The sequence below is a fragment of the Gymnogyps californianus genome, chromosome 6 (genome assembly GCF_018139145.2).
Source record: "Gymnogyps californianus isolate 813 chromosome 6, ASM1813914v2, whole genome shotgun sequence".
NCBI lineage: Eukaryota > Metazoa > Chordata > Aves > Accipitriformes > Cathartidae > Gymnogyps > Gymnogyps californianus.
The window spans coordinates 22880393-22907661 of NC_059476.1; the positions used below are offsets into that span (position 1 = coordinate 22880393).

Sequence of the window (27269 nt, forward strand, 5' to 3'; positions counted from 1 at the left end):
TCTGGAAGTGAACAAGCAGGCCAGTACTTGATGTTTGACACAAGACAGCAGATAAATACAAAGCCATCAGCATGGAGCGCCTTTATCAACACTAGACCTAGACTGGAACCACTCAGGGAATGGAAAAGCTGTACAAAGTTTAGACTATAACTTGGATTAATGATGTTCAAAGAAACAGACATCTACACAAAGAATGGCTTTGCCACAATCGAGACAATCTTTTCAGTCATCCTTATGATAAAGCAAACATGGGAATAAACAAATCAGAATAGCAGGCTAGACTGTTAACTTCTACTACGGGCTTCTTGGTACGCTCCCCATTTACAGCTTTGATAAGAGTAGGGAACCTCCCCTTTTTGATGAAAGTATCTGATTATCTCCATATAATGCAAACTAGATCCAGCAACTTTCCCACCCAGAAATCAGATGGACCTAGCTTACAAATTGTGCCACAAAATTTCCCCAACACCTCTTGCAAGTTTTAGCACAACTAAACCAGAACATATAATAATCATTGCTGTCTCTGCAGTGTAGCAGGATTTTCAGTGACTATTTAATTCTTATCAGCAGAGATGAGAACTCAAAATTTCTGAGATATGACCAGTCATGCAAAGCCCACATGGGATGGGAAACAAGGAGAACGCTCAAAGATCCATTTGTAGTATATTCCAAATCATACCTTCTTTTTGTTCTTAATCTGCATAAGTTCCTGAGGGCTTGGAAGGATACAAGAAAATCGAGTAGGCTTCCTGGGGATACTCTTCTCAGCTAGAATGACAAAGCATCATTACAGTCAAATCTATCCCCAGAGTAGCACTCAGCCCACTATAGTGTCCCATCATAACTTTCAGTCATGGAGTCTTGCTGCAATGTGCAGCCCTGCAAATGGCAGTCACACTCCTACTATTCAGTTACTATATTCCTCCCACCCACATTTTCTTCAGCATAATTGCATAGTAGCTTCTTGTCCTGGACAATTTCACGCATCCACAAGATTTAATTTTCTGGCTATTTTGACTACATTACTGATCCCCTGGACAGCCCCTGACTACCTTAAAAATACTAAGCACTGGTATGAATTTCACAGACTTTTGCCCCGAAGTGACGCACCAGATCTAACCCCCTCCCAGAAGAAATGCAACAGTTATTAGGCATATATAGCACACATAATAAACAAATATTCACCACATACCTCCTTCTAATTTTGAACATACAATAGCTACAGTGGTCTATAGTATAGCAGGACCAGTCAGCAAATGTCAGGACCATTCTCAGCATATACACACTCAGAGTATCAGGGTACTGTGGAGACTATTACCTGCCTCACTTCCTCCTTCCAATTCCATGCAGCCCTCCTTCATCTGGTCAGCCATAAGGCACCCACTGGTGGGAGGACATGCCCCAGCTGGCTCTGATACGGCACTGGAAGATTTTCCTTCGCTCAGTACTCTCTCATTATCTGTAGAAGTTAAAAACAAACAAACAACCCACACATAAACAAACCCATAAGCCAAGGAAAAAGCTAGCAAAAGAGAAATAATGAACTGATCACTCTAAACTGAACATGTGCTTATTCAAAGGAGTTCCCCCCAGTAACTGTGATTCCTCAGTATCCTCAGTATTTTGTCTATATGAATTCCATGGCATACCCTCCTTCTGTTGTGACTGCCAGTCTTGACATGGCCTTTATACAAAGCTTCACGAGGGGCACATTTTAATATCTGTAAATTTTACAAATAGCAAGGTTATTAACATCAGTGTGTAGTTACAAAAACACACAACAGGAAGACCGAAAACATATTTAAATATATGGAGCTTACTATGTCAGCTACCAAAATGAGATCTGCAAGTTTAGCACACGACTAAGCTTAATATCAAAATATCAAAGAAAGAGGTCTTACTATTGCTTGTTTCTTTGGTGCTGTTCATGGTTTCTGGGCTGGATTTGACAACTTCCTTCTCTTGTTGATGCATGTTACTCAGCACTTTGGCCTGGCAATGTGCCTCAGTGCTATCTATCACTGTCAGCAATGCTTCCAGAGACAGCAGATGGACAGTATATAGCTGTCCAGAAACTGGGAAGGCATTCTGGGAAACAAAATACAGGTATTAGTCAACTTTCATGCCTCTCTCACCATAATGGGGGAAGGAAGTTTCCCCCACAGCTCAGGGGAGCCTAAAGCATACAACAGAACACCCTAAACTTTCCACACAAAGCTTTCTAGCATATATGTAATGGTTTATCTGCTCTGACATTATTAAAGCATCATAGCCATTCTTTTCTCTTCTGCTTCCAAATGTTAAATGATCGCCTTCGCCTCTACATACTACTCACCCCGAATCTTTCGATCACTCCCATTCTTAAGTTCTGCATCTGCGCTAACCCTTGTTCCGAGTCACCGGCTTCCCCTTCGGCCCCCTGCTGCGCCCTCCCGCCCGCTGAGGCTGGCAGCCCCCGGCCCGTGGCTCAGCACCTTGGAGAGCAGCTTGGTGAGCTCCTCGAAGAGGTTGGCGCAGTAGTAGTCACAGTCGTAGTTAATGTACAGCTCAGTCACGAAACTGGGAATCCTCCACAGCTGAACAATGGCTTCCAAAGCCATCTCCTTCATTTCATAGGGCATCTTTGGGTTTTCCACAGTGATTATTTCCATCAGCTTCTTGACATACATCTGGCAGAAACACAGGGCAGCTCAGTTTAAGGAAAGAAAAAAGAAAGCAGGACAGTGAATAGCTTTGAGGACTACAGAAATAGATTTAAGCTTCATCTTCCCACAGGGCACTCAATCTTTAATGATGGCTCATTCTGAAGGAGGTTGTAAAAAGGTTTCAAAGAGTTTTACCATTCAGTGCACCTGGATTTACCATTCTAAAAAAAACAGTATGAAGGCAGGCAGTGCAGTACACCAGTCTCAAAGACATTTTATTACCCAAGAAGAAAAGGCCTACCCAGCCTACCCATAACCCACTGAGTCATTTATACAAAGGTGAATTGATATTTAGACTGTATCTTACTGCCTAGCTATATGCATTTAACTGAAGTCCAATAAACTATTACTAGGCACCCAGTGATACTCAAAAAACTCACCTCCAGCTGGAATTTCAGATGCTCTCTCATGCTCTCAAAGAGAAGAAAGCACACCCTGAGGGAGGTTGCATACAGATTGAGCCGTTCAACACTCAGTAGCTGAACAAGAAACAAACAAACAAAAACTTTAAGAATTACAAAGGCTAGTCATTATGTGCTATAAGTAGCAGTACTGTGGCACTGCAGGCATCACCTGCATCATTGCCTCCCATAGCAATGGTATTTCAAAAAACAATCCTTTATTCAACCTCCTGGTCTCACTTTTTGCTAGTGAGGATGAATATACTTAATTCCCGTCTGCCTGTGGTAACACTTTTCCTACTACAACTTTGTTCTTTTGCCAAGTCCACAGATCCTCTTAGTGGAGAAGGAACTTGGGAGAAGACCTGCCTCTGAGATGGCCCTTGTGCAATTAATAACTTGGTACTCCAAAGGTTCTGCCTACTGCTAAGGTGGTAACTTGCATTCATAATTACCTCAGAACCAATTGTATCAAAACACAGTGTTATCCCACAGTAACAGTTCATTCAAATCACCGTCATCCTTCTTGGCCCTGGTCTGAAGAAAATAGCACATGACAACCTCTCTGGCTTTGCAACAGCACTGTTTCACTGGTGCAATTCAGAGCTCTCATTGCAACACAGCAGAGAGCTTATTTGAAGACTGAGACCTGCCAAACCTCAGAATACTAAATTCCAATAGACTCTTTGATGCAAATTAAAATCTGACTCCCCAGTGCCATATGCCATGCTAGCATAAGCCAGACTCACTTGAAATAGGTGCCGGCACAACTCCTCCTTCACAAGTCCCAAGAGGGACTGGCACTTTGCAATGGGTGCTGACTCCAGGGCAACAGTTAGCAGCTGCAGCCCCATGTGGATCATCACCTCAGAGTTGTGGCGGTCATGAGGGTTGGTGAGTGAGATAAGAAAGCGGAACAGTTCTCTAATACATGGTAGCCCATATGGGACCAGTGCTGCTCCTAAAGGAAAAAGAGAGATTAGCACTTTTAATTTTGCTTTTGCTTTTTCCAGGTGCCTAACAAGCGTTACAAATGAAATTGTTACAGACCCGCTGAGGAACAGGAGCTTATCACCCTCTTAGCAGAAAGTGAAACAGAACAGTAGAAAGGAGAAAGGACTTAGCAACATTGCCCACCTCTCACCTTCTTTTTGGGAAGACTGAGTAAAACGTACTCCTCGGGGATTTACATAGTCCATGTCATGAACTGAGGCAGAGTCAGAATGTTCTGCTACAGATGTGCACTCCTCTAGGACCTCAGGGATAGACTCGACAGAAGCTGACTGGATCTTCTCCTCCCTCAGACTTTCATTCTTCATTGATATCAGTCATTTGAGAATGAAAGAAGCAAAATGAGAGTTAACAAGCACTAGACAAGCTAAAAGAAAGGCTTATTTGTTCACAGTTCATTCAGAACTATTAAAACTATACAGGTCACTAATGGAAGAGGAGCACGAAAACAAAATTTCAGAGGAAAAAAAAGCGCCTCTAGATAATCTGCAGCCCTCTGCTCTTTCACTTCCATCTAGTTCTTATCTATTTTACATAAGCCTAGGTTGCGAGACTAAGGACTCTACTTTGAAGATATTCCTATAACCTATCAGTTCTTACTGCCCCTGAGTTTAGGATTTGGCTCATTTTTTTTATTTTAAATGCTACATAATTTCAGCACACTATTTCTATCTATGCCTTCTTAGCATTTTTACCATTCAAAATATCTGCAGCTCTGAAAGGTTCCCTGCAGCTCTAATCCATCCTCTCAACAGTATTACTGTTGCAGGGCAAGTGGACACAACACAGAGGAAAACTTCCTGACAAAGGCCTTGGTTCAGGTTTGTTGTATTTCACAGCAACAGCAATGCACATGTACAAACACTAACAGCTGAATTTCTACAAACTCAAGTAAAATTGTTCACTAAAGATAATAAAATGAGTTCTGCAGATTTCCTCTGTGTTTCCCTCTAACAGCTTCTCCTTTAATTAAGGTTAATGGTATTGGCAGGAGTACAACTAGCTACATAGGTGCACTGTTGGGCTGCACAGTTATAATTTCTGAGCCAATGGGGATGGTCTCAAGAGAAAGCAAAGAATGAATGTTTGTGAATTTACAAATCACTTACAGTGAAGAATGTTTTATTCTGACACTAAGCCTTGAAATAAAATATATATCCTATGACCAAAAAGAGAGACAGAAAGAGAGTAAGTGTGCTAAACCCACAACTGATTATGCTGGGAGTTGGAACTTTTCTTTGTAAGTTATATCCACGTACCTGGAGTTCGGGCTGATTTTGATTTTCAGTGACTTTGGACTCATTGGAAGGCATTCCTGCATTAAGTCCCAAAGAAGTGACTTGGTCCAAGTCTGTCAAGGCTTCCTTGGAGGTAGTCTGTGAGGACAACTCCAAACCACTGTCTGTAGCAGGGCTGACCACAGATGAAACGTTTTCTGAGCTCCCAGAGGAGCTGGGAGAAGGAGCATCTATGAAAGTAACTCCACTTGCTGATGAGAAACAGAAGCAAAGAGATCAGTATTATTCTGTCCCTCAACCAAAAATTCATACATTGAATACAGCAACAAAGAATTACTTTGATCACTACTTCACACTACAAATGATCTCAGATAGTTACGCATTAATGTAGAGAACATAGATAAACTAAGCTGTCTTGCTAGGTGTTAATGAATTAACTAGATGAACAGGTGAGATACTAGCAGTTCTACAAATCTAACAAACTCAGCAAATAAGGTAATTCACACAGTTAGATAAAGGGTGCAGATGGTTTCTATAATTAAGGAATCTGAAAATAGTCTGAAAGGTGTACTTTACTCTTTGATACAATGGCACAACCACTTTAAAGACTTGCATCAAGAATTAGTCATTCCTTCAAAGTGAGAATTTTAACTTGATGAGAAAGCAAGACCTATTTCTTTAATTCTCCCTAAACAAATGGAATTGCAATAGAATTCAAATCGGTCTGAAACAGAGCAGTGAAGGATTTTTACTATTTCTAAATATGAGACAATGCTCCAAGAATCTAAGTCTTCCTTTAGAAGAAACCCACATATTTGCAGCTCTCATGGTTCTGAGGAGAACTTAAAAAATGTGAAACAAATATTTGAAAAAGAGAAGATATAGTGCAGGGCACAGTAATAAAGGCACAAACCAGAGTTATGTTATGAACTTACATGTGAAATGTGTATGGTCTTGCACAGTGGTGTTTTATTACTGACTTGATTTTTGGAAATGTCTTAAATAAGTAGTAGGACATTACTTGATTTTTAAGAAATGTAACTGAATACCTGAACAATTTTGCAATCTTTTCTTCTTCACCTAAGCCAGGATTCTGGCCTAAAAAGCACCATTATACGTTACCTAACACTACCAAGGTCAGAGTTAACGACACGCTTTGTAACACAATTTAACTTTCTCTCTAAAATGTTACAGGAGTTATAATGCTGTTTAACAGAATTTAATACCTATTTGAAAACTTAAATATAATGATGATTTATGTAGAGATAAGTTCTCATCTGGATGGATATCCAGAGTTATATGCAATTTGATCACATTCATTATTTCCTTAGTTTTCACCAATCATGCTGTTGTGTAGAAACACGCTTGGGATCGTTCATACTACGCTGAATAGCTTCCTGTGACAGAGTAAGTGTCAGAACTAGGTATTTTACACAACTATTGTTTTTGTATTTTCCTGTCTGCTTCCTTTCACTGTTAATGTTTATGTCTGAGCCATCAAAATGTAGAGTGCACAAGAGACAGAGTACTTTGCAGCCAGAGGGACTCATTTATCCAGAGGAGAGGTTAAAAACAGTTGTAACTATTTAGTCTACTCCTACACAATAATAGGATATGGAAGCCCCCCAACATATTCTCGAGCTCGCAGCACTTGTCACATACTGTATCGCTTCTGCAGGCTGAATCAACGCATGTGAAAAAGGATTCATGCGTATAACCATTAGTTTCCTGTGCACAATCCCCTTTCAGGTACTTTTGCTGTTCCCTCTGCTTTTTTCCCCTACATAACTCTTCATGCCTTCTTACCATATCAAGGCCTCTATTCTTCCCATAACAGTCATAAGCGCACCCCATATTTCCCTGTCCCTTAATGAGTGTAGCCTTTTATTCAAATTTCATGGACTGTGGGTGCACACTTTCAGTCTTTACATCTGTAGTGACAGACCTGTTCATTCACCCATCCTTGATACCTAGGTTTCTGCACATCCTTCAGTTCTACCTGTATATTTGCCCCAGTCACACTTTGCTCTTCCCTCATTACCACCACACCCACACCGTTTGGTATGCCTTTCAGGAACACAGGAAAGAATATGTCACTTAAGTCAGCAATCTCCTGTTGCAGGAAACCTTCTCCCCAGCTCCATTCCCCTTAGCTCTCCTCTTGCCAGTGTTCTTGTTCTCAGTCTCTTCCATGTACCTGCTGCACCCTCCAACTCCTCTGCACCACATGGCTGCCCATAACCTCGGCCACCTCTCCAGGTCCCTGTTCCCTTTTGTACAAACTACCCCTGTAAGGCACGCTGAAAGCAGAGAAATGTTGTCAAGTTAGCCATAGGACCATGCTTTCCTCCATCAATATGTATTCCGTCTCCTTCAAGCTCTTTCTCCTGGACCTGAAAAGCTATGATATGTTTTATTGCTGTAGTCACTGAGAACTAATATAAAAAAATCTAATGCAAAACAACATGTTAAGAGAAATGAAATAAAGACAGATTCCAAAAAAGCTCTAGAATGGATGCTGTCTGGTCTCTGGAAACAGATTTCAACTTACCTGTGCTGTTACTAGCATTGGCTGCTGGTTGTTCTGTCCCAGGAGAGACCTTAGTTACATGGCGAGGAGGCCTTGGTGATCTCTTCTGCTTTTTCCATTTTGATGATTCGCTCATTCCTCCAGCTCTCATTTTCAACTGAAAACCAATAATCATTAAGACTATCAATACAGCAAAACCACGTAGCACAATGGATTACACAAGCCAACCCACAAAGGCTGTCTCAAAATCATCAAAGTCAGGCAACAGCGCTTAAATATATCACACAAATTAATCAGCACCTCAAAATCATGCAAATCAGCCCCTGACTCCCCACTACCCACATATTAGCCAACACTCCATGCCTGAATCAAGGGAAAATTTACTGCAGCTACTCTGCTATAATATGTACTTAACAGTTTAATTATCACAGCACTCCCTCTTCCCTATCAATACCTCCTAGCTTTGCATTAGGATAAAGAATTCTCTTAGACCTACAGGCACATCTCAAATCTCTTTGCTTTTGCCAATGTTTCCAGACTTCTAAAGGGCATCAATTAAAGCATATAAGCACGTACTAGTCAGGTTTGACGTTCAATTAAAATTTTACCATCTATACATGAAGGTTGAGAATGAAGCCTGAGCACCCAGTCCCATGCTGCAGTCTGCAGCTCTGTCACTTATTTCTTGCCTCAATTCACTCTTCATCTTCGTAGCAATGCCATGTTCACTTTCCTCCAGATATCTTTCACCATTAACAAGTGTTTCTCTAACACTTCACTCACTCCTGGTGCACGACACATTGCAAATACCACCCTAGTGGTTTAGAAACAAAGCATATTCTGCTTTCATCTGCCTTCTGTCATTACTCCTCTTCAGATCTAAATCTAACCTAACCTTTGACATTGTCCTGGTTTTGGCTGGGACAGAGTTAACTCTCTTCTTAGTAGCTGGTACAGTGCTGGGTTTTGGATTTAGTGTGAGAATAATGTTGATAACACTCTGATGTTTTAGTTGTTGCTAAGTAGTGCTTATCCTAAGTCAAGGATTTTTCAGTTTCCCATGCTCTGCCAGCAAGCAGGTGTGCAAGAGGCTGGGAGGGAGCAGAGCCGGGGCAGCTGACCTGAACTAGCCAAAGGGGTATTCCATACCATGGAACGTCATGCCCAGTGTATAAACAGGGTGTTCTTATCTCAACCCATGAGTTTTACTTTTTTTTTTTCCCCTTCCTTTCCTCCTCCTCACCCCACTGGGAGGGGGGAGGGGGAAACGGCTGCGTGGTGCTTAGTTGCTGACTGGGGTTAAACCACGACAGACATCCTTCTTGACCAGGATCCTACTTCTAGTTCTTACACAGATCTTTGATCGGGCAAACAAGAACCACAGCAGGAGCAACACAGACTGTGTGGCACTTGCTGTAGTGTGCTGTTATTGCAGGCATGCACAGATGCTCCAGAACTTCCTAAAAACAATATGATATTTAGTCACATGGACAATGGCAACGGCAGGCCTGAAAACAGCTTCCTTCTAAAGTAAGTTCCTCTAAGTGCAGGATTGCACTTATTCTTGGGTTTGGTAGCTGCAGTCAGCTTTTCTGATGCTGTCAGACCTCAATTTGGGGTGAAAATTTAACCACTGAACAGGTACCTTGCATGTAGTGGAAACCATTCAGCAAGTCTCAGTACCAGTCCCTACTTGGTATTCTTCTTTGTAAATTTATCACAGTTAAGCTGTATGTTAGGCTATAATATTCCTTATTTCTTATATCCCTAGCATCAGATTTAAATTATCTAGAAGACAGCTATATTCTTCAGTCTCTTCCTTTTTCTGCAACTTGCCTCATTCCAGCTACTACTCCTCTTAAATGCCAATAAACCTTCTAGGTTTTGCTACTGTTTTTCCATCTCTTTCCCTTTTCCAGCTAGAATTCTAACTCGCTGTACATGGCCTGCAATTTTTCTCATTTAAACAAAGCTTGTGAAAATGTTATGTCCCAGTGCAGTAAACCATTTGTGTAACTTTTCTTTGCACCACAAATTCTATTTATTTGACAACTAATCCCCGAGTTTTAGCTATGCTACAGTTTCCTTGAGCTTGTTAATTAACAACAGATTCAGAATTAATTTGCTCCTTGTTACTTCTTCCAAATTTTGCAGCAAGAATCTCCTCCTAAATCACAGCTTCTGACAAACACTTATGTGACAAGCACGCAGCTAAAAATAAAATTTTGTAATTTCAAAATGTTTTAAAATGCTTATGGATCACAATCCTTTCACGTAAAAATTGTTAGCTCTCCCATCTTTCCTATTCACTACTTCATAGGGCTATATAAAATGTGTTACCTTTCATTCCTGCCAATTCCTAATGTTTCACCTCTGTTAGTTTCCCTTTCCTTTTAAATATCTCTCTGAGCCTTAAATATTACCAATAGTTTTACTCACTAAAGGTTTAAGCTGCTAATTAGACCAGGTAGTTTTACTTTACCTACCAACTATTCTAGAAATAGCCATATTTATTTTTTCTCCCTTTTCAGTAACTTAAAAAATAAAATCTGAAGACTTATGGTTCTGTGGTGGGTTGACCCTAGCTGGATGCAAGGTGCCCACCAAAGCCGCTCTATCACTCACCCTCCAAACCTTGCCACGCAAACCCAATACAGGTTCATTGTGACAAACTACTTCAAGTAGGAAGGAAACCTGGAAGCGTTATGTGTTAAACCCAAGAAAGTCTGTTTCACATAATTTCAAAATAACAGACTTTGCTTGTAGCTACTATATCCTGTTGCCATGACTTCCCAGGTAAAAAGTTACTCACTAAAAAAAATGGGGGAGGCGGGGTGCGGCGGGGCGCAGAATTGAATCAGCAAAATAGAACCAAGATATTGCAATGAGCTCACCATGTTGGTCCCACTCCTTTTACCCTCAGTCATGCTCCTGAGAAACAGGTAACTTTTGAACCATCCTATCAGAAGTTTCAAGCTGACAATTTAATCACTATTTCTGATCTCCCCTTTCACACAACACCAAATGCCATCTCAGTTCAACACTAGCCCTTTCAAAAAAAGCACTTTTCCTCAGACACAATATCCATTTTTAGTGATTGTCCTGTACTTTGTATTAACTCCAAGATTCCTCCTCTTGAGGTTCGTAAGACATATGTCTATCTGTCATCGTTTTGATAAACCTGTGCCATCTTTCAGAGACTGAGTCACAACAGCTTCACATGGATGGGAAACCATTTAGTCAGGCAAGCAAAACCACGCAGTTGATTTTTAAAGAATCCCAAACATTTAAACAAAGTATAAAGTATTCAGACAAGCATCTAAGTTTATTTGGGTTTTTTGTTGGGGTGGGGGGAGGGTGGGGGTGTTTGACAATTTAACAGACAGGTAAGATTACCCAGTAGGTCTTTTCCACTGCATACCATCCAGTATCCCACATTCTACACAAACAAGTATCCTTTTATTAGAATTACCTACTAGGATTACCTAGGACTACCTCCCATATAATTCCCCCCCCCCCCTTTTCTTTTCTTTTGCTATCTCCTATAAATAAGAGATAGCAAACTACAATGACAATTGCATAGCTTAAAAAAAAAAATGCAGAAGCAAACAGAAATGCTTAATAGAAATGTTTCACCAGTGTCAAGGCGCTGTATGTAGTTTTAACAAACAAACTTTTGAGTTTGGGAATTCTAAAACAATACATGTATCAAAGGACAGCAAAGTAACATCTTTCATTCTGTATTTTTTACTGAATTAAAAGGTAACAATCCCACCACTTGTTGCTTTTTATATTAGTATAAAAATGTAAAAAAAACTTGTACAGTTTGTCTTTGACTAAAGGAACTCTTTCTAATGCTTGTTTTCACCTTCAATACCAAGGCATTTCCTGATTTTGCTAGAAAGCTTGGTTGCATGTTAACAGACTGAGATTTTAAACGTAAGGTTGCCTTCTTGACTAAATGCTGCAGGTAAATGGCATTTAATAGATCATTAAAATATCCTGAATTTTAAACATCATCTAAAACTCTCCTTCACTCTCCAATGCTCAGTGATATTATAGTTGCATTAGTTTTCCAATTATCAATGTCCTTCAGATTAGATTAAGCTTGTAATTCCACAGTAAAAACACCTGAAGTTAGTATTTAAAAACCATTCTTTAGAAATCAGAGTAGAGAGGGAGCTCAGAGCTACTGTTCATTCATCTTGGAACTCAGAACAGACTCCATTACATTTATCTGAGTTACCTTTGCATAAAGAAACGTGTACACAACACTGTAGAAGGAAAAAAAAAAATTACAAGACTCCAAATGCTTCCTTCGATAGATGAGGTTTTAACAATAAAACTCCACCTAAGGTCTAGGAAGGTGAAGAAAAATTTAATACTACAAGATTCTTTTTAAAGGGTTCGTGAGATCTCATTTTTCTACAAGTCACCTTACCTGCACTCGTTTGTTTTTCCATAAGATACTGTAAGCCTCAAGAGAAAAGGGCAGGGGCCAGTGATTAGTAACTAAAGTGATTATACTAAAACATGAGCTCATTCTAGATGCAGCATGGAACTGGTCAGCACACCAAGTAGCGTTCAAGACACAAAAGCATGCAGAGAGAACGCAGTCCACGATCAACGTCCTGGAGACACTGATGCAGTCCAGTCATCTCACTTACCTACCTGCCTGTACTGCAACAACTAATGAATTTTATCTGGTGAAACATATTTATGCATCTTAAGCAACTATGAACATAATCCAACCCCAAAATCTGTGAAAACTCAGATTTAGGTTCCTCTTGACTCCCACTGCAGAACCCAATGTTTAGCTACAACACTTTCTACTGCAAAGGGAAACATTTCTTAGTCTTTTCTTCTGTGTAACTCTGCATAAATCTGCAAGTCTCCAGCCACTGTCTTTCCAAACTATCCTGAACATAGACACAAGACAAAAAAATGGCAAACGCATCTCTAAATGTTTTGTTCAGCTCCTTTTGGACCAAATAGCATTAATGGCAGACAAGAACTAAAGCTACATTAAGTTTATGAACCAACATGGAAAACTGAGAAGGGTCCCATCTAAGCTAGTTTCTCAGGGTTTCTATGATCAGTCCAAACCCAACAATCTGCAGGCCTACAATATTTCTTCAGAAGTATTTTCTAGGGGAACTAGCAGGTACTAACACATTTCGTAATTCAGTTTGGCCCTACTCATCCCCCATTAGCAAATACTGTTCTGGGAACCATATTTAATTTCAGTAGAAACATGGCCAAAGACGTTGAAAATGTAGAGTAGTCTCCTTCAAAAAAGCTTTAGAGAGCCTTGAACTCTGTGGCCCTGTACCAAGTAACAAAGCTCAGAGGTTCACCTTGAGTAAAACTGTTTAAGGCATGCTGGGTCAAGAGACTCTTCAGGTATGCTGCTATGTCTATAACCAAGATCAACAGCTAGGACACACAACATTTGAGCCTTCAGAGAGCAATCTACATTTTTTTATGTTTCTTTTCTTCAGTTTTTCACTGTCATAGAGGACTCAAATCTTGCCCATGCCCTCCCACTCCCTTCCTTCTGAGGATGCTGTGATGGTGTCTTAGGTGGCATTCACCAAGACACCGAATGCTGCAGTAAAACAAGGGTCTCTCCCTCCCAAGCCTGCCCCAGCTGCAGCCACAACACTGCAAAGCAACCGCTGCATGCATTGTCCCCAAAAGCCATGCTGTGTCAAATGAGTGTAGGGAGATTTGCTGCACGCAACATAACTATCTCTTAGGCGGTGTTTACAAGAGAAGGAAGAGGGGAGTACGGTAAGAAGGGAGAAGGGAGAGAGAGACCTTCAGGTTCTTAAAGAGCAATACCCTCTCTAATTGGTTCAGGGCTTTGGGCTGTTCCCCACTACTTAGCTCCAGTTTGTTGAGGAGACATGAAGAGATCTGTGAAAGACAGGCAAATGCATGGTTTAAACAAAGCAAAATAAACCCAAAGAGAAGAATAACCTGGCAGAGTGCAAGGCTGCAGGGCAGACTCCTGGCATGCACAGCAAAGAGACAGTACAAGGTAACTGCACAGATCAGCCACAAGACAGAGCGTCACTTAACTGAGCTGGGAGCAGCCATCACTTGATAAGGGTAGCCTTCCTAAATTCAAATTCACCTTCACATTACACCTTCTCTACACAGACCGTGACAAATACTGATACCTGCTGTACATTAGCCTGATCTCTTTTAGCTTTCCTTAGGCCAGCCTACCATCATCACGAATCTTGCCACTTTTCTCCCACAGCAAGGGAAACAAGTCATCATTATGTTACTACACAAGTAAAGCCCCAAGCTAGTTTCAGATTCCTACAAGTAATCATTTCAGTCTCTCAAAACACTGCTTACTGGCTCTGCAATGTACATTTACCCAATGTTGCCACTTTTCTCAACTCATTAAAAATCAAAACAGAGTGGAAGTTATAACATTATAAATAGTATATTCAGCGTAACTTCAAAGGTGGCTGTTTCTTCTCTAGCACTCTTCTTCCCTTCCTGTTGCTCTCAACGGTAGAATCCTGTATCTTTACTGACATTCTATATATGGAGTATAAAGAACATATATGTATAGAAGTAGATATGGAATTCCTCAAGTGGACCTCCCTCCACCTAAGAAATTATTACATTAATAATAATGTAAGGTCACATTTATGCTATTTGCCATAGTGAGTCCAGCTGCTAAAAACCTCACTGTATAGAGGGAGATGGTGGTGTTGAACAAACCCAGACCTTCCACCCTCAGAAAATTGTGCATTCAGGGAAAGGGAGAAAAAGAACAGTCTGCTTTGATTTGGCTGCTAATGGAGATGGCATTGCCCATGTGAACTAAGGTTTTCGCTGCAGAATGCTGCCCCTTCTAGAAACCACCAAAGCTTTTTCTACAATAGCCCAATTTCATAATGCTTTCATGCTGTTTCACCAGCCTCAAAAAGTTTCCTTTCTACATAGGGAGAACTGGACAAAGACATCCTGAGAGCACAGTATTAGACCTGTAGTGAATGAAGAAAGATGAGAAAGAAGCTGGAGAGAGAGCAGAAGACAGCAAATGATCAGATGACATCACCATCAGGTCCCATAACTTGCTGGGGTTTTCTAGCCCACAGCAGCCGATGGCTGTTCCCAGAATTCAGACTGACTCCCTTAGGCAGCAGTATCATTAACAAGATTCACTACTGGACTATGTGGGCTTAATCCCACAGAATTAATGAAGCTATGTCCATTTACGCAGTTAGACATGCTCTTTCAGTGAACTAGGGACTTGCAGGAATGAAGAAACACAAGTGTGAAAACAAACAATATAGAGATGAGCACAAGCCCGAGCACAAGCCTGAGACAAAAGCAGAACAGCCAACACAGTGCTGAGTCTTACCTTCTTCATGTTTGTTCCCATGTAGCTTTTAGGCTCTTCTTTAAACTGAGGCAACCTGAAAGACAAAGAACAAGCTGAAATACATAAGCTTTCTTGGGTTAACAAGAAGGGGAAAAAAACAGACTGGTCTTTCCAGTCATGCTGCAGATACTAGAAAACCAAAATTAGGTTTTCTCCACAAAAAGAGATGCTCTTAGTTTCTTTTCCTGCCAAAATCTGCTGAGGGAAAAAAAACCAAGTATAGATGACAGGTACTTTGCATGCTATTACTGCTAATGGCAGTTGTGCTATATTGATTTTCATTGTTAATGGTCATGTAAATACAGTTTCTTTTCCTTCAGTGTATGTTTTCAGCAGTGGACTAATTAGATTGATTCAAAACAGGCTTCTCTGATGTTGCTAAAAACAGCTGCTGAGCCAGAGTGTCATCCACACCAGGACTCTTGCAGTGTACATGTTATTACTAGTCATGGCAACCCTTTTCATTAACTTCGTAGAAACCCCACTAGTTATCCTCTATTCTGCATCATATAAACACAATTATGGTGCACAGTGGATTTAAGTTTAAGTTGAATGCTTTGAGCTAAGCAGTCCCTGTCTCAGAAGTAAAGGAGGTAGACTGCTCTTGCCTGTGCTACCAAATGACAAATGGGTACAGCTCTACAACTCCACACACCCTGCTCTCCCTTCTGTTCCTTTACTACAGTTCTATCTTTGCTTGCTGAAGGGATAAAAGCCTTGCAGTACAGCTTTGGCTATTCCTTTTTCTGGAAAGCAAGATGGCCAAACCACCCCTGCAGTTGCTGTCTTTGCCTTGCTTCTCTATTCCAACATCCACAGGCACAGATTGTGGTGGTATCTCCAAGTCTTATCAAGAAGGACAGAGGAGAGGATACACAATAAATAATGAATAAGTACTAAGTAAAATTCACATATGCATTTGGAGAAAAAGTAATGTGGTCTCTCCTCTTTGGAGAGATTGATTCTGATTCTGCCCCACATTCATCCAGTGCACTGCATGACACTGGGTGCACAGAGGAAAGAAAAACCTGAGATCCCACTGGAACTGAGTGTGACAATGGGGGAAAAAAAAAATATTATGAGAGCTGTGTTTCACAAGCTGTCAGTTTTACTACAATCCTTTCCTACTAAAAGTATTTCTGTATCTGCACATTTCCTTTTTACAATACCCAGAGAAAGTCTATGATTGCTGCACTATCTGGAGAAACAGTTTTGAAGTTAAATAACTTGAGTTTAAAAGAAATAATCTTAATTACCTGAAGGGTGCTGAAAAGGGCAGAACATTTGTCCAAGACATATGATCTCAAGAGTTTAAAATTCTCTTTGATTTGTGAGGTCAAAGCTCTCAGCTTGAAATCAACATGTGGCTATTCAATACCATTTCTATTCTCTCTCCTGAAGAGAGCTATATTTTTTAGAGCACTTTTCTTTTTCCCTCTTTTTTTTTTTTTGTCCTGGAGTGAAGTTTGCATTCTCTGTCCTCAAACTGGTTCCCTATCCTAAAGCTCTTCATTACTTGGCTGTCCATCTCTCCTCAAAGGACACCTTAAACCAGGCAACCTTCCCTACCTCTGTCTCCCTGCAGTCTGACAGGGTCAGCGCAAGAGAAAAGTGCCAAATCCTTCATCCCCTTCCACCTCTAAATAATGACCATTTTGGATGATTTTTCTGAGGGCCCTTAAGTGGAAGTGTGGAATCTTTCTGTCCTTAGAGGGCCATCTCGGCAATGCTGAGGCAAACACAAGCAGGTTTACCTTGTGAAGAGCAGCTGCACCATGTCGACCAGAGTGTGCTCTGCAGATTTTCTCAATAACTCTGCGAAGACAAAAACAAATAACACAGGTGTCATTACTCAGTGTGATATTATCAAGAGGCTTCTTCAAGCAGACTCCCCTCCGAGCCTTGTTTACAGAGATTACAGCAAATTTATTAAAACCAGCTCCAACACCGCATTACTGCAAATGGGCATATAATCACAAGGTGGCGCCACAAAGCTGGGGAAAAACAGCAGTCAAAAGTTGTACAGTGAACTAAGAAATTTTCCATGGAGTTGTAGAAAGACACAATAATACGAAGCTCAGCAGCTTTCCACGGCTACATGTTCTACACTAGAACTAGTTAATGCTGAGGAAACCCGATCATTTCTTAACTGCAGACGTATGAACAAACCTACCGCTGAGCCTCATTTCAAAGCATATGCGGAAACAGGACTGCATGATCTCACACACAGATTCATTGGTGAGGTGGGCTCCCACTGGAGTGAGCAACAAGGTCCTCAAAACCTGCAAAGAACAGCACATGTATGTCCCATAGTACAATGACACTTGCGTGCATTTCCACGAGAAGGTTGGCTTCCTCAAGGACTGCCATGAGCAGAAAACCTAAGGGTTTTCCAGGAGTCATTTCAAACTGAATGCTGTGCTCAAGAAACAGACAGATTAGGAGACAAGAATGATCTCCTGACCCACTTCTAAAAGAGGCCTGATATGCTGCATGCTACCCAATATTTAAATACAGTAACTAGCTATCTGCTCAAAAGTACATAGACTGAAGAGGCGTACAGTTCATAGGTCTGTCTCTACAAAGAATTTTTCTCAAAAATAAGTTTGAGAGCTCCATATGCTTAATTTACCCCTCACTAACACAGACCATGCACAAGGTAGGATTATCAACACTACTACATTATCAAGCCCTTAATTTAAAAATCATTTCATTTAAGCTTTTAATTATTTTCATTTGGAAAAGCTTTTACCACAGGTATATGAGCCATCTGTTTAAAAATAAAGTCTGTCACTAAGCTCCTACAGAGTCAAAACATCGCTACCTCCTCTTCATCTCCATGTAACAGGATATGTTCCACAACAGGCAGCAACCATTATGGTAATTACCATTTCTCTCCACTTACCTGTAGGATTTTCATCAAGACAACCTCATCACTTGCATGATCCGTGCCCACAAATCGGGCATGAGTGACAGCATCTGCCATGTTCTCCATCCCCTCTGCTGTGCCCTCATGGCTGGGATCTGAGTAACAGAATAAAAATATATGACAGGGAAAGGCCACCTACAGCCTACCACCTCTGTGGGGAGACATCTACACAGAGATACTTTGTTGCCATCTGCTTCCTTAATTTGCGTGACTCGGAGTGAGTTGACCCTACAAGAGCAAAATTCACTTCCCAGTAACAGAAAGAGTTTTTAAAACTGGGAGCTTTCAGAAAGACTGTATCAAGAGTCTATTTACATTTGTGAAAAGATGTAACTTAACAAAGAAAAGAATTACAATTCAGTTGTTACTGGCTCTGTATGGTTTTAGATGTTAATTTGTAAGATGGTGTCCTGTTCCTTACAATATAGCACAATCAGCTGTTAAATGCATTCAGTTCCTCCTTGGGAATGAAGAGAAAACAGCTCTTAAACATAGGGAACCTCAAATTTACTCCCACGAGGAGAAAATGCCAAACAGGTTCCACTAGATTGAGAAGGAAAAATTGTCTCTTATTCTACATCCCTCCCAAGGAATAGGAGCTGGGGGAGGAATGGACCAGTAGCTTTCCCCAGAGAAAACAGTAGGCAGACATGATCACAGTTTAGATATCGGAGTTGCAGGCCTCCCGCTTCAATCATTCATCAAGGCTCCTTCTCTCCATTTCAGTCTTTTGTAGCTACAAACAATGGTGCAGTTGAGAGAATGTTTAGGACGAGATTGTTGCTAGTAACTGTATCTTGTGCCACATTACAGTGGCTTCAGAAAAGCTGCCTCCGGCTTTGATTTCATTCTCACTTAAACAATATGGCACTGGGCAAGAATCTTGTTACCTTCCTACCTAAACAGTCATTAGGAAAGAAAGGAGACAACCTAAACACTAGTTAATACCCCATTAATTGACAAGGGGCCTCTTGAACTCCAGCAAGAAGGAAGCTGACAGAGGAACCAAGCAAGAGCTTGTATACTTTGCAGAGAAGCTTTGCAGACTCCCTCTTTGACTCCCGTTGTGTTCACACCTAGGAGGGGCTAAGCCCTACGCATTAAAGAAAGCTGCCCTTATTGTGGTCCAAAGAGAGCAGCCTCCACCACGCTGTGGGGATTCTGAGGGGCTGGAGGATAAGAAACTTCTCATAGTTGCACAAAACTGAAATGGCATCAGTGTACTTCAGAATCCCATAAATCTGCATAGGAATGGTACTTCGCCTTTGCCATCTCTTACACATCCCTATGAAGAGCAGAGCTTGCCTACTTTTGACATAGTTCTCACACACACACACACACACACACACAAAAATCTTGCATAGTTGAGAGTGAGTTCCCCTCCTGGTTTGCTAGTCAAACCTCACTGAGCTATCAAGGAGTCTGTTCTAAGACCAATTGGTCATTTTTTACCTGCTTCAGCAGCAGCACTCAACAGGATACCAAACTCTGATACTAGGAAGCATTAGATAAGAGGCCTGGCTGTCAAAGGCAGTTCTCTGTGTACCTTCGATAATGGCTTATAATCCAGTTAGAAGCTACTACTCTTCTACCAAAGGCAATAAAATCAGCCATACGTTGGTGCCCCATGCACTCTTATTCACAAATGGAAATAGCTTAAACCACCAGCGGTGATATAGGATCATTCTAAATTGCCTCAACTAAATCAGGCAAAGACCAGTGGTGTTACAATGCCAGCACCTACGTTAGCATTACTGTTAACCAACCTCAACAACTACAGTGGAAAGCAGCTAAGCGGGCATCAAGAGGAAAAAACCACTTGCTGCAGAAAAGGCTCCCACAGGCAGAACAGATTCACTTCATTGTCACCTCCTCCAGTAGATGTGAGTTGCTCTAGGCTTAGGGATACATTTAGTCATAGTTATGGATAAATAGTCTGTGTGAAAACGAAACGCAAGCAAGTTGTGCATATGCTTCTTTAACAGATCTATGACTACTGCTTCACTGTGCTAGCCCCTACCTTCAACACTAATAAACACACCTCTCTCCCAACACACATCACATCTGACTACTTCAGTCCTGGCTCCCTGGAACAGCTCTACAAATTCAGGTCAATTTATAAAGCCTCTTGAGTTCAGTTAAAAGCACAGATACTTCTACTTTGCAGAAACAAGATACAGAAAAGATCAACCCTCTTCTTTGTTCCTTTGTGAGAAAACAGTACAGAAAGATGTGTCAATGCCTGCTCAGAATCACTAACAAAAGTTTGTGTAAAGCAAAATATCAGTTTGAAAATTGCCACCTACAACAGAGACCTGGAGACCCCATCTAGACATACACATTTCATATGGGGTGTACTCTCCCAACAGGTGGGCAAAAGAACAAGCAGAAAGCAGAAAATCCAGGCTCTCAACCATCAGGGAAATCCAGGAAATCCAGAAGCCTGCTCAGTAACACCTTTAATGGAACTAAAATAAATCACCAACGAGACAGAGAAGGTAGAGGGGAGAACAAGCTTTAAACTCCCCAAACAGCAAGTCCTCTCACTGGAAGCTGAGCAAAAGCTACTCACTTACAGATACATAGTTTTCAGGAACACCAGGGAAAGTTAACTTCAGAAATGGAGCCAGAAGCTGCTGTGGACACACTGTGATAATAAAAGAGCACATACCTTTTCTGAGGAAAATACGAAAAATACAATTCTGAAATTCAGCCACTAATCTTCCTATAGCTAAGGTTTGAGCTCACCAAAAAGGCTGACAGCTAGCTAGCCAGTGGAAAACTGCTGAGTAAGGAAGTAACTAATCTGACGGATAAAAATCAATGGGAGTTTAGTATTGTCACATAGTTTTCTTGTACTTTAAAAATTACCATGTAATTTATTGACTATAACTCTTGAAACAGTAGTACTTATTTCAGAGCAGAGGATAATCTCTGTAAGGCTAACTATTCCTACTGAAACACATGCATGGTGGATATCAAGTCATTTTATCTAACTGAGCTGTGATTGCATGCTATACCATTAGTGAACTGCTGCATCCAACAATCTCAGAACAGATCTTTGCAATTCAGACTACTAGCAACCAGAAGTCTCAAAGGCTACTCAAAAATTATTCTTTTCTAACTGGTTTTAAAACATACCCCTCAGCAATACTGGCTTGAAAAGTAGACAGATAACCACCTGCTGACATGTGACAGAATAAGAAAAACAGTGAGACAGCATGAGGATTAGCAATGAAATGCTTTGGAAATAGGAAAAGAAAGCCGTTTTAAACAAAGATAATTATCAGAGGAGTTTGGCTCTTTCACTGCCCACTGTTTTTTGACCCAGTGTGTACAGCAAGTACCATCCACTCACAGAACAGACACAGCTAATGACGCTTTGAAAAAAGTGCTGGTTTCACGTGTCAATTATGCAGCCCCAAAACGCACCACAAATATCAGCCACACTGAAATTTCCCCACTGTGGTTATGCCAGAGTCCGTCCTTCCTTGTTCCGGTACAGTTTGAAACAGATTCATATATTAAGGACAGTTTTAAGCTTTTCCTATCTTTAGGCAAACAGTCTTTAGACTACCTTTAGTCTTATATTACAAAGAGAAATATATGACCAAAAAGCTTTAATTTAACAACACAACCCTAACCAGATGTTCAGTCAGCACCACTAATCCCAGCCTCACTGGTATCTGGAGCAGCACAAAGGACAAGGCTGCTGTGAATGTCACCTGAAGCAGCAACGGAGGTCTTAGATTACAGGTTCTGCTCCACAACAAAAGCCAGGCAGAGGGTCTTTTCCACTGTCTAGCACAAAGACACATGCTCACCAACAGTTACAGGGATGTGCCCTTGCTGGAATGACCTAATTAATATTCTAAATAACAAGTAGCTAGAGAAAGGCTACAAATTCTTAACCACATTTTTTTCCTGTTTCTGCCTCAAGTCAAGTATTTGTAGTCAGTTGCCTGTGCAGATGTTTGCCTGGACATGTGATACCAGCCTGATGTTCTGATCCCACCCAGACCATAAAAGCCCAGAAGAGTCCATCCCTCATTCTATGTTGAAACTAACATATTTTGCATTATTGCTTAGTCCTTCAAGGGACATGTTTTACAGGCTTATTAAGATTTCTTTATTATCTTATGAAGTGACATCAATATTGCATAATTTTAGTTATTTTTTGCCACTTAATTATACCCAATACTGCCCACTAACTGATGTCTTGATACACTAAATTTCCATCAAACTCTTAAACATTTTTTTTCCTGCAAGTCCCCATTTTTGCTCATTTTAATTTTGGGTCTTTCCCACAAAAGTGGTCTGCATCTACATCAAGCCCTTTCTTTCTCTAACTTCCCTCATGCCAACTCCAAAGAACAGAATATTTAAAACAACAGTGCCAAAAATTCAACAGTGTTCGCTTACAACATAAGGGAGGAAAAGAACGGAAATCTGATGGGGGGTGGGTGTGGGTGGGGAGACAGGTAAAAATAATTTTCTTCAAGTGAGACTACGTATAAACAAACATAGATAACAAGTTTTGTAATTCACACAGGTATGATCAGAAAGTACTAACAGAATTTACACAGAAAAATCAAGCACCACTAACAACAGGATGACACACTGAAGGCAGACAGAAAGCCAGCTAATGAGTTACTACAAGCCAGCTGAGCCATGGGAACTGAGCACATGCACATTATTAGTCTTTCACAAATATAAAGAAGAATGCGCACATTTGAAAGTCTGGGCAGCAGCAAAACTGTCTCTGCCATGACAATTGCGACAAGTGAAGAGTACTGGCACACCACCGGACAGGGTCTGGGACCGGGCAAAAAAAATATCCTCTCTAGAGCAGAAATACTAATCCACCAAACTAAATAAATTCTACTGTGTTTCTGTACATTACAACATTGTAATCCAAGCTGGTGTTCTCCCTTTCCTGGCCCTTTTGCTCAGATTGCATTAAAAAGCAGCTGGAGACCACCACAGTCCAGCAGCGGGCCATAAGCACAGGCAGCAGTCAGGGCAGACTAGAAGCTTTGGCTCCGTTTCCAGCCGTTGCTGTAGTGCCATGAAAGACCAGCAGGTATGATATTAAGAAACTGCAGATGCCTATTTCCCCAGCATTAATGACAATTTTCTTATTTCCCCAATCTCCTCATTAAGACTGCAAGCATGTATCCTGGCCAAAGACACATCTCAAGGAGATGGATTTGGCTGGCATTTTGGTAAATCCCAGGAAGCCACATAACATACCTATTAGTGCATATGAAAGGAACTTATTCACAGATGTGAGGGCCAATCCAGTTATGGGGCCTGTAGTGTCTTCGGAACGGATTACTTCCAGGAAAGGCCGAAGAAAGACGTTGGGTTCAATTTCAGATAGCTCTGTTAAAATAAAAATAATTTTAAAGAGATATTAAATTAGACTTCATTCATTAGGATTCATTTTCTCTTTAAGAATCTACGGCAAGCTTAGTCTCAGAGGAAAGAGGCCTGCAATAGCTTAGTTTCAGAAGGCTGGTGGGAAGGTCAGGGTTACTTTTAAATATATACACACACACCACACACGTATATGTATAAATTTTTAAAAGCAATGATTTGTGAAGTTCACGTTCTTATGATCTTGAAAACAGCCTTCTGGAGCCTTCTAAAACAAATTCTACTGTAAGAACACTCTGTAAACACCACAGAGCCACTGCTGCTCAAATTCATGCTTTAATTAATTGGCAGATACGGTTGCATTTTCCTAGTACTCCTGGAATTGTGTGATCACATGAACTATATAGACCCTGCCGCACCTTCTGTCACTTCTGTAACATCCTACTACATATACGGCCTCATGCTAATTACATGCATAGTACAAATGTACAATCAGGTTAGGTGGATCTCTTGCAGCTCTTTGCGTGAATACAAATTGCATTTCTGCAACACTAGAAGTTTGCTTGGCAAAGACAGGAAAAACGCACAAGATAAGCAAATTTAAAAACTCTTCTATCTTGTTCTCAGAATATCTGTACAAGCCTCTCAACCAAAGAAAAAAGGGCACTATTCACTACTTGCTTTGAACTGAAAATATCCTCTCTAAAGCTGCAATACAAGAAGGCATATGCACTGAGCTGTTGAGCTGGAGAAAGAACAACTAATGAGCTTCCTAAACTTTTCAAGATAATCAATGGAAGCTTTGGGAATGAAAATGAAATACAGAAAAGAATAGCCAGAACTAGGGAAAATGACCAAAAAAAAACCCCAACCCCAACCCCAAACCAAAACCAAAACAAACCAACCAACCAACCAAACAACACAAGGAATTGAGATAACAGGAGTCCTGAGGAGGATTTAGGGTAAAAAAACATTAAAAAGCAGGTGAAGGCAACCACAATACAGCCAGTAAACAGGCAAAGAAGAGTGTATTAAAAGTAACTTGGATAATTCTGAGACCAGAAATATTTAAGTACAAACACTTGGCTCAACTTGCCGAAACCTACATTTTATTCCTAATAAAAGTTAACAAGTCTAATGGCTAATAGTGTCACAGGAACACTGGCACTTATATTCTTGATGATCCAATATTGCACTTATCTGTCATATGAGCTTCTTTGAGGCGGGGGAGAAAAAAGCCTGTAATTCCTGAATCCTTAGACAAGCTGCTGCTTTTCTATCTACCAACATAACTCAATTATTTTACTTGGGGGGGGGGGGGGAATCCAAACCCTCCTGATTCTAAGATAAGTAAAATTCCATTTTATCACAGTTCCTATTGAAAAGCTTTAAGTATCAAAGTAAAAAGCCTATCAGAAAGCATGTTAACATAACTGTGACAAATTATGGTGAGGAAGCAAAGGAGGAAGAAAAATGCAGGGGTTTTTGTTTTAAATAGTTAAGACCACGGAGAACAAGAAGGTGTAATAGTTTTTCTGTTAACTAAAGCAAAACTGCAATTAAAAAAAAGGAACTTTGGGAATCATTATGCAGTCTCTTACCTTTCAGCCACCAGTTCAAATCAGGCCAACACCACTAACTTGTGAGAGGTTAAAAGGAACGTGATGATTCAATCTTTTTGGCTTAAGAACAACTCCCCCAATTTGTCAGATAATATCCTGGTGTGACATTACAATTGTGTCAGCTCTCAATAGCTCATGGAAACGCAGAGGATCATAAGGCATGCTTTCATCAATGTTTATTTAAGTGTGCTTTATAGAACACTTGTCTGGCTACAAGCACTTGGACAACATTAAATATAGTAAGACTACTAGGGATCAACACTCAAACTCTTCTTCCCCAAAACTGATCCTTTCTATAGAACAGTCAGCACCATCATAATCCTGTCAATCCCTCCAGCCTCCTTCAATCCAGTGAGCCCCAGGATGAAAAAGCTGCACCTTGATTAGTAAGAAAAATGGGACTTCAGCAGACATACATAGCTGCACAGGTGGAATGAGATGATGAAGACAAACTTGCTAGCAGAGGATACATAGGTTACCACACTCTCCATTAACCCATTTTTGGGACAACCAATAGACGTTTCCTTTACAAGAGTGGGGGGAGTTTCATTTTTCTTTCAATTAAAGCTGTGAATCCTGATGTGGTTAAAGATTAGATTCCCCTGCAGTCTAACTGAAATTCCCAAGTTACATGAAGATCACAAAATGGCTTGTCATAATTAAGATTTAACTTAGGCACATACTGTTGATTACACAGCAGCTCTGGCCAGCTTCCCTGATATTCAGAGACCCTAGCTTTTATGGTAACACAGCATTTTACATTAAGCTCTCTGAAACTGACTGTGTATGCTGTAAAACTGTTTCAGACTGGATAGTTGGTGCTGTGTTACTGAAAAAAAAATTTAAAAAATATACTAAACAAGAAGAGAGTATTTTTAGTGCAAGACTTACCCACTAAAGGACTACTGTCTGAAAGATCTAAATTTCAGTGAAACACCAATCACACTGCTAATTGTTTGCATTTGAGGAGTATTCACTTGATTACTACAATGAGCTCTTCTTCCCAGCAGCGTTGACAGGCATTGAGGACTTACAGGGGTCACCAGCTCCCTCTAGTACTGCCGCTATTCTTGCTATATCCTGTCTTGAAGCAGATTACTCCCATTGGCTGAAGTATCAGTTCAGCATCTGAAAATGGCACTAAAGCTACTTGGAAGTTTTTAACCAAGTAAAAATTTTGCAAACAAGTAAGTCAAAGATCAATCCTTTTCTTTTAACTTATTCCTGTTGAGCTCAGTGAAGTTAGCTCAGAAGCTCTCTCTCTGAAAGGTTTTCATAGCCTTATATACTGAACATGGCAGTGTCCAGTACCAACCTGCCAGCCCTTTCAGATCAATGACTACAACTGCAAGGTGCACTCCGTGCTAGCTTTTACTACCAGAGCCCAAGTTTAATCTAGAGAACAGAACAGTAGGAACTGAATAACGCTCTTTTCACAATACTTTGTTAACGTAGGACCATAGTCTTTAAAGGGAATTGTTCTGCCTAGCAGCTTAAAACTTCATGAAAGAGACCCTACATAAAGTCTTGATCTTTTTTGGCACCTAACTGTAAAAGCAATGCTATGCTCTCCTGAAAATATCCAAGAGCCTCAGAAAGGGCAGTAAAAATCAATTATAACTTTAATAATTCCTTTGCCAAAACAAAGGCTATATAAAGTAAATATTGAATGTTTGGAAGTACATACTTGAACTTTTATAAAAGCTTTCCAAAAAAAGCAGCTCTGATTTTTCAGCTCTCTGGTTCTTGCTCTGCCAGATTCAGGTTCAAGCACTGCAAGCAAGGAAACCATAACCAGTGAGAGACTTGAGAATTGCTGAGAGAGATGTTTCTCCAAGTATATTTCCTAGCAAGAGACATTTCTCAGTGTTTGAACTAGAAAACACAGGATGGTTCTCTGCTTAGGTAACTACTTTCAACTCTAGGGAAAAAACAAACAAACAAAAAAACCGCCCCAAAACCCACCAGCCCTGCAAGCATGACCTCAGCCTAGGGTATTAAAAGAGGAAAAACCGAACAAGTGTCCACAAAGAGATCAAAATT

General features: G+C 40.6%; 1 protein-coding gene across 1 annotated transcript in view; it reads right to left on the reverse strand.

Moving 5' to 3' along the window:
• Positions 1-27269, reverse strand: part of GBF1 (golgi brefeldin A resistant guanine nucleotide exchange factor 1) — a 110702-nt gene that overhangs the window by 24740 nt on the left and 58693 nt on the right. Inside the window, exons 4-17 of the mRNA XM_050898641.1 lie at positions 23479-23610; positions 18202-18320; positions 17470-17578; positions 17051-17111; positions 15276-15330; positions 7907-8042; positions 5377-5606; positions 4251-4419; positions 3856-4067; positions 3086-3184; positions 2475-2669; positions 1902-2088; positions 1319-1459; positions 680-768 (exon numbers count right to left, since the gene is read on the reverse strand). Of these exons, the coding sequence (XP_050754598.1) occupies positions 680-768; positions 1319-1459; positions 1902-2088; positions 2475-2669; positions 3086-3184; positions 3856-4067; positions 4251-4419; positions 5377-5606; positions 7907-8042; positions 15276-15330; positions 17051-17111; positions 17470-17578; positions 18202-18320; positions 23479-23610 (1934 nt within the window). The remainder of the gene's footprint in view (positions 1-679; positions 769-1318; positions 1460-1901; positions 2089-2474; positions 2670-3085; positions 3185-3855; positions 4068-4250; positions 4420-5376; positions 5607-7906; positions 8043-15275; positions 15331-17050; positions 17112-17469; positions 17579-18201; positions 18321-23478; positions 23611-27269) is intronic.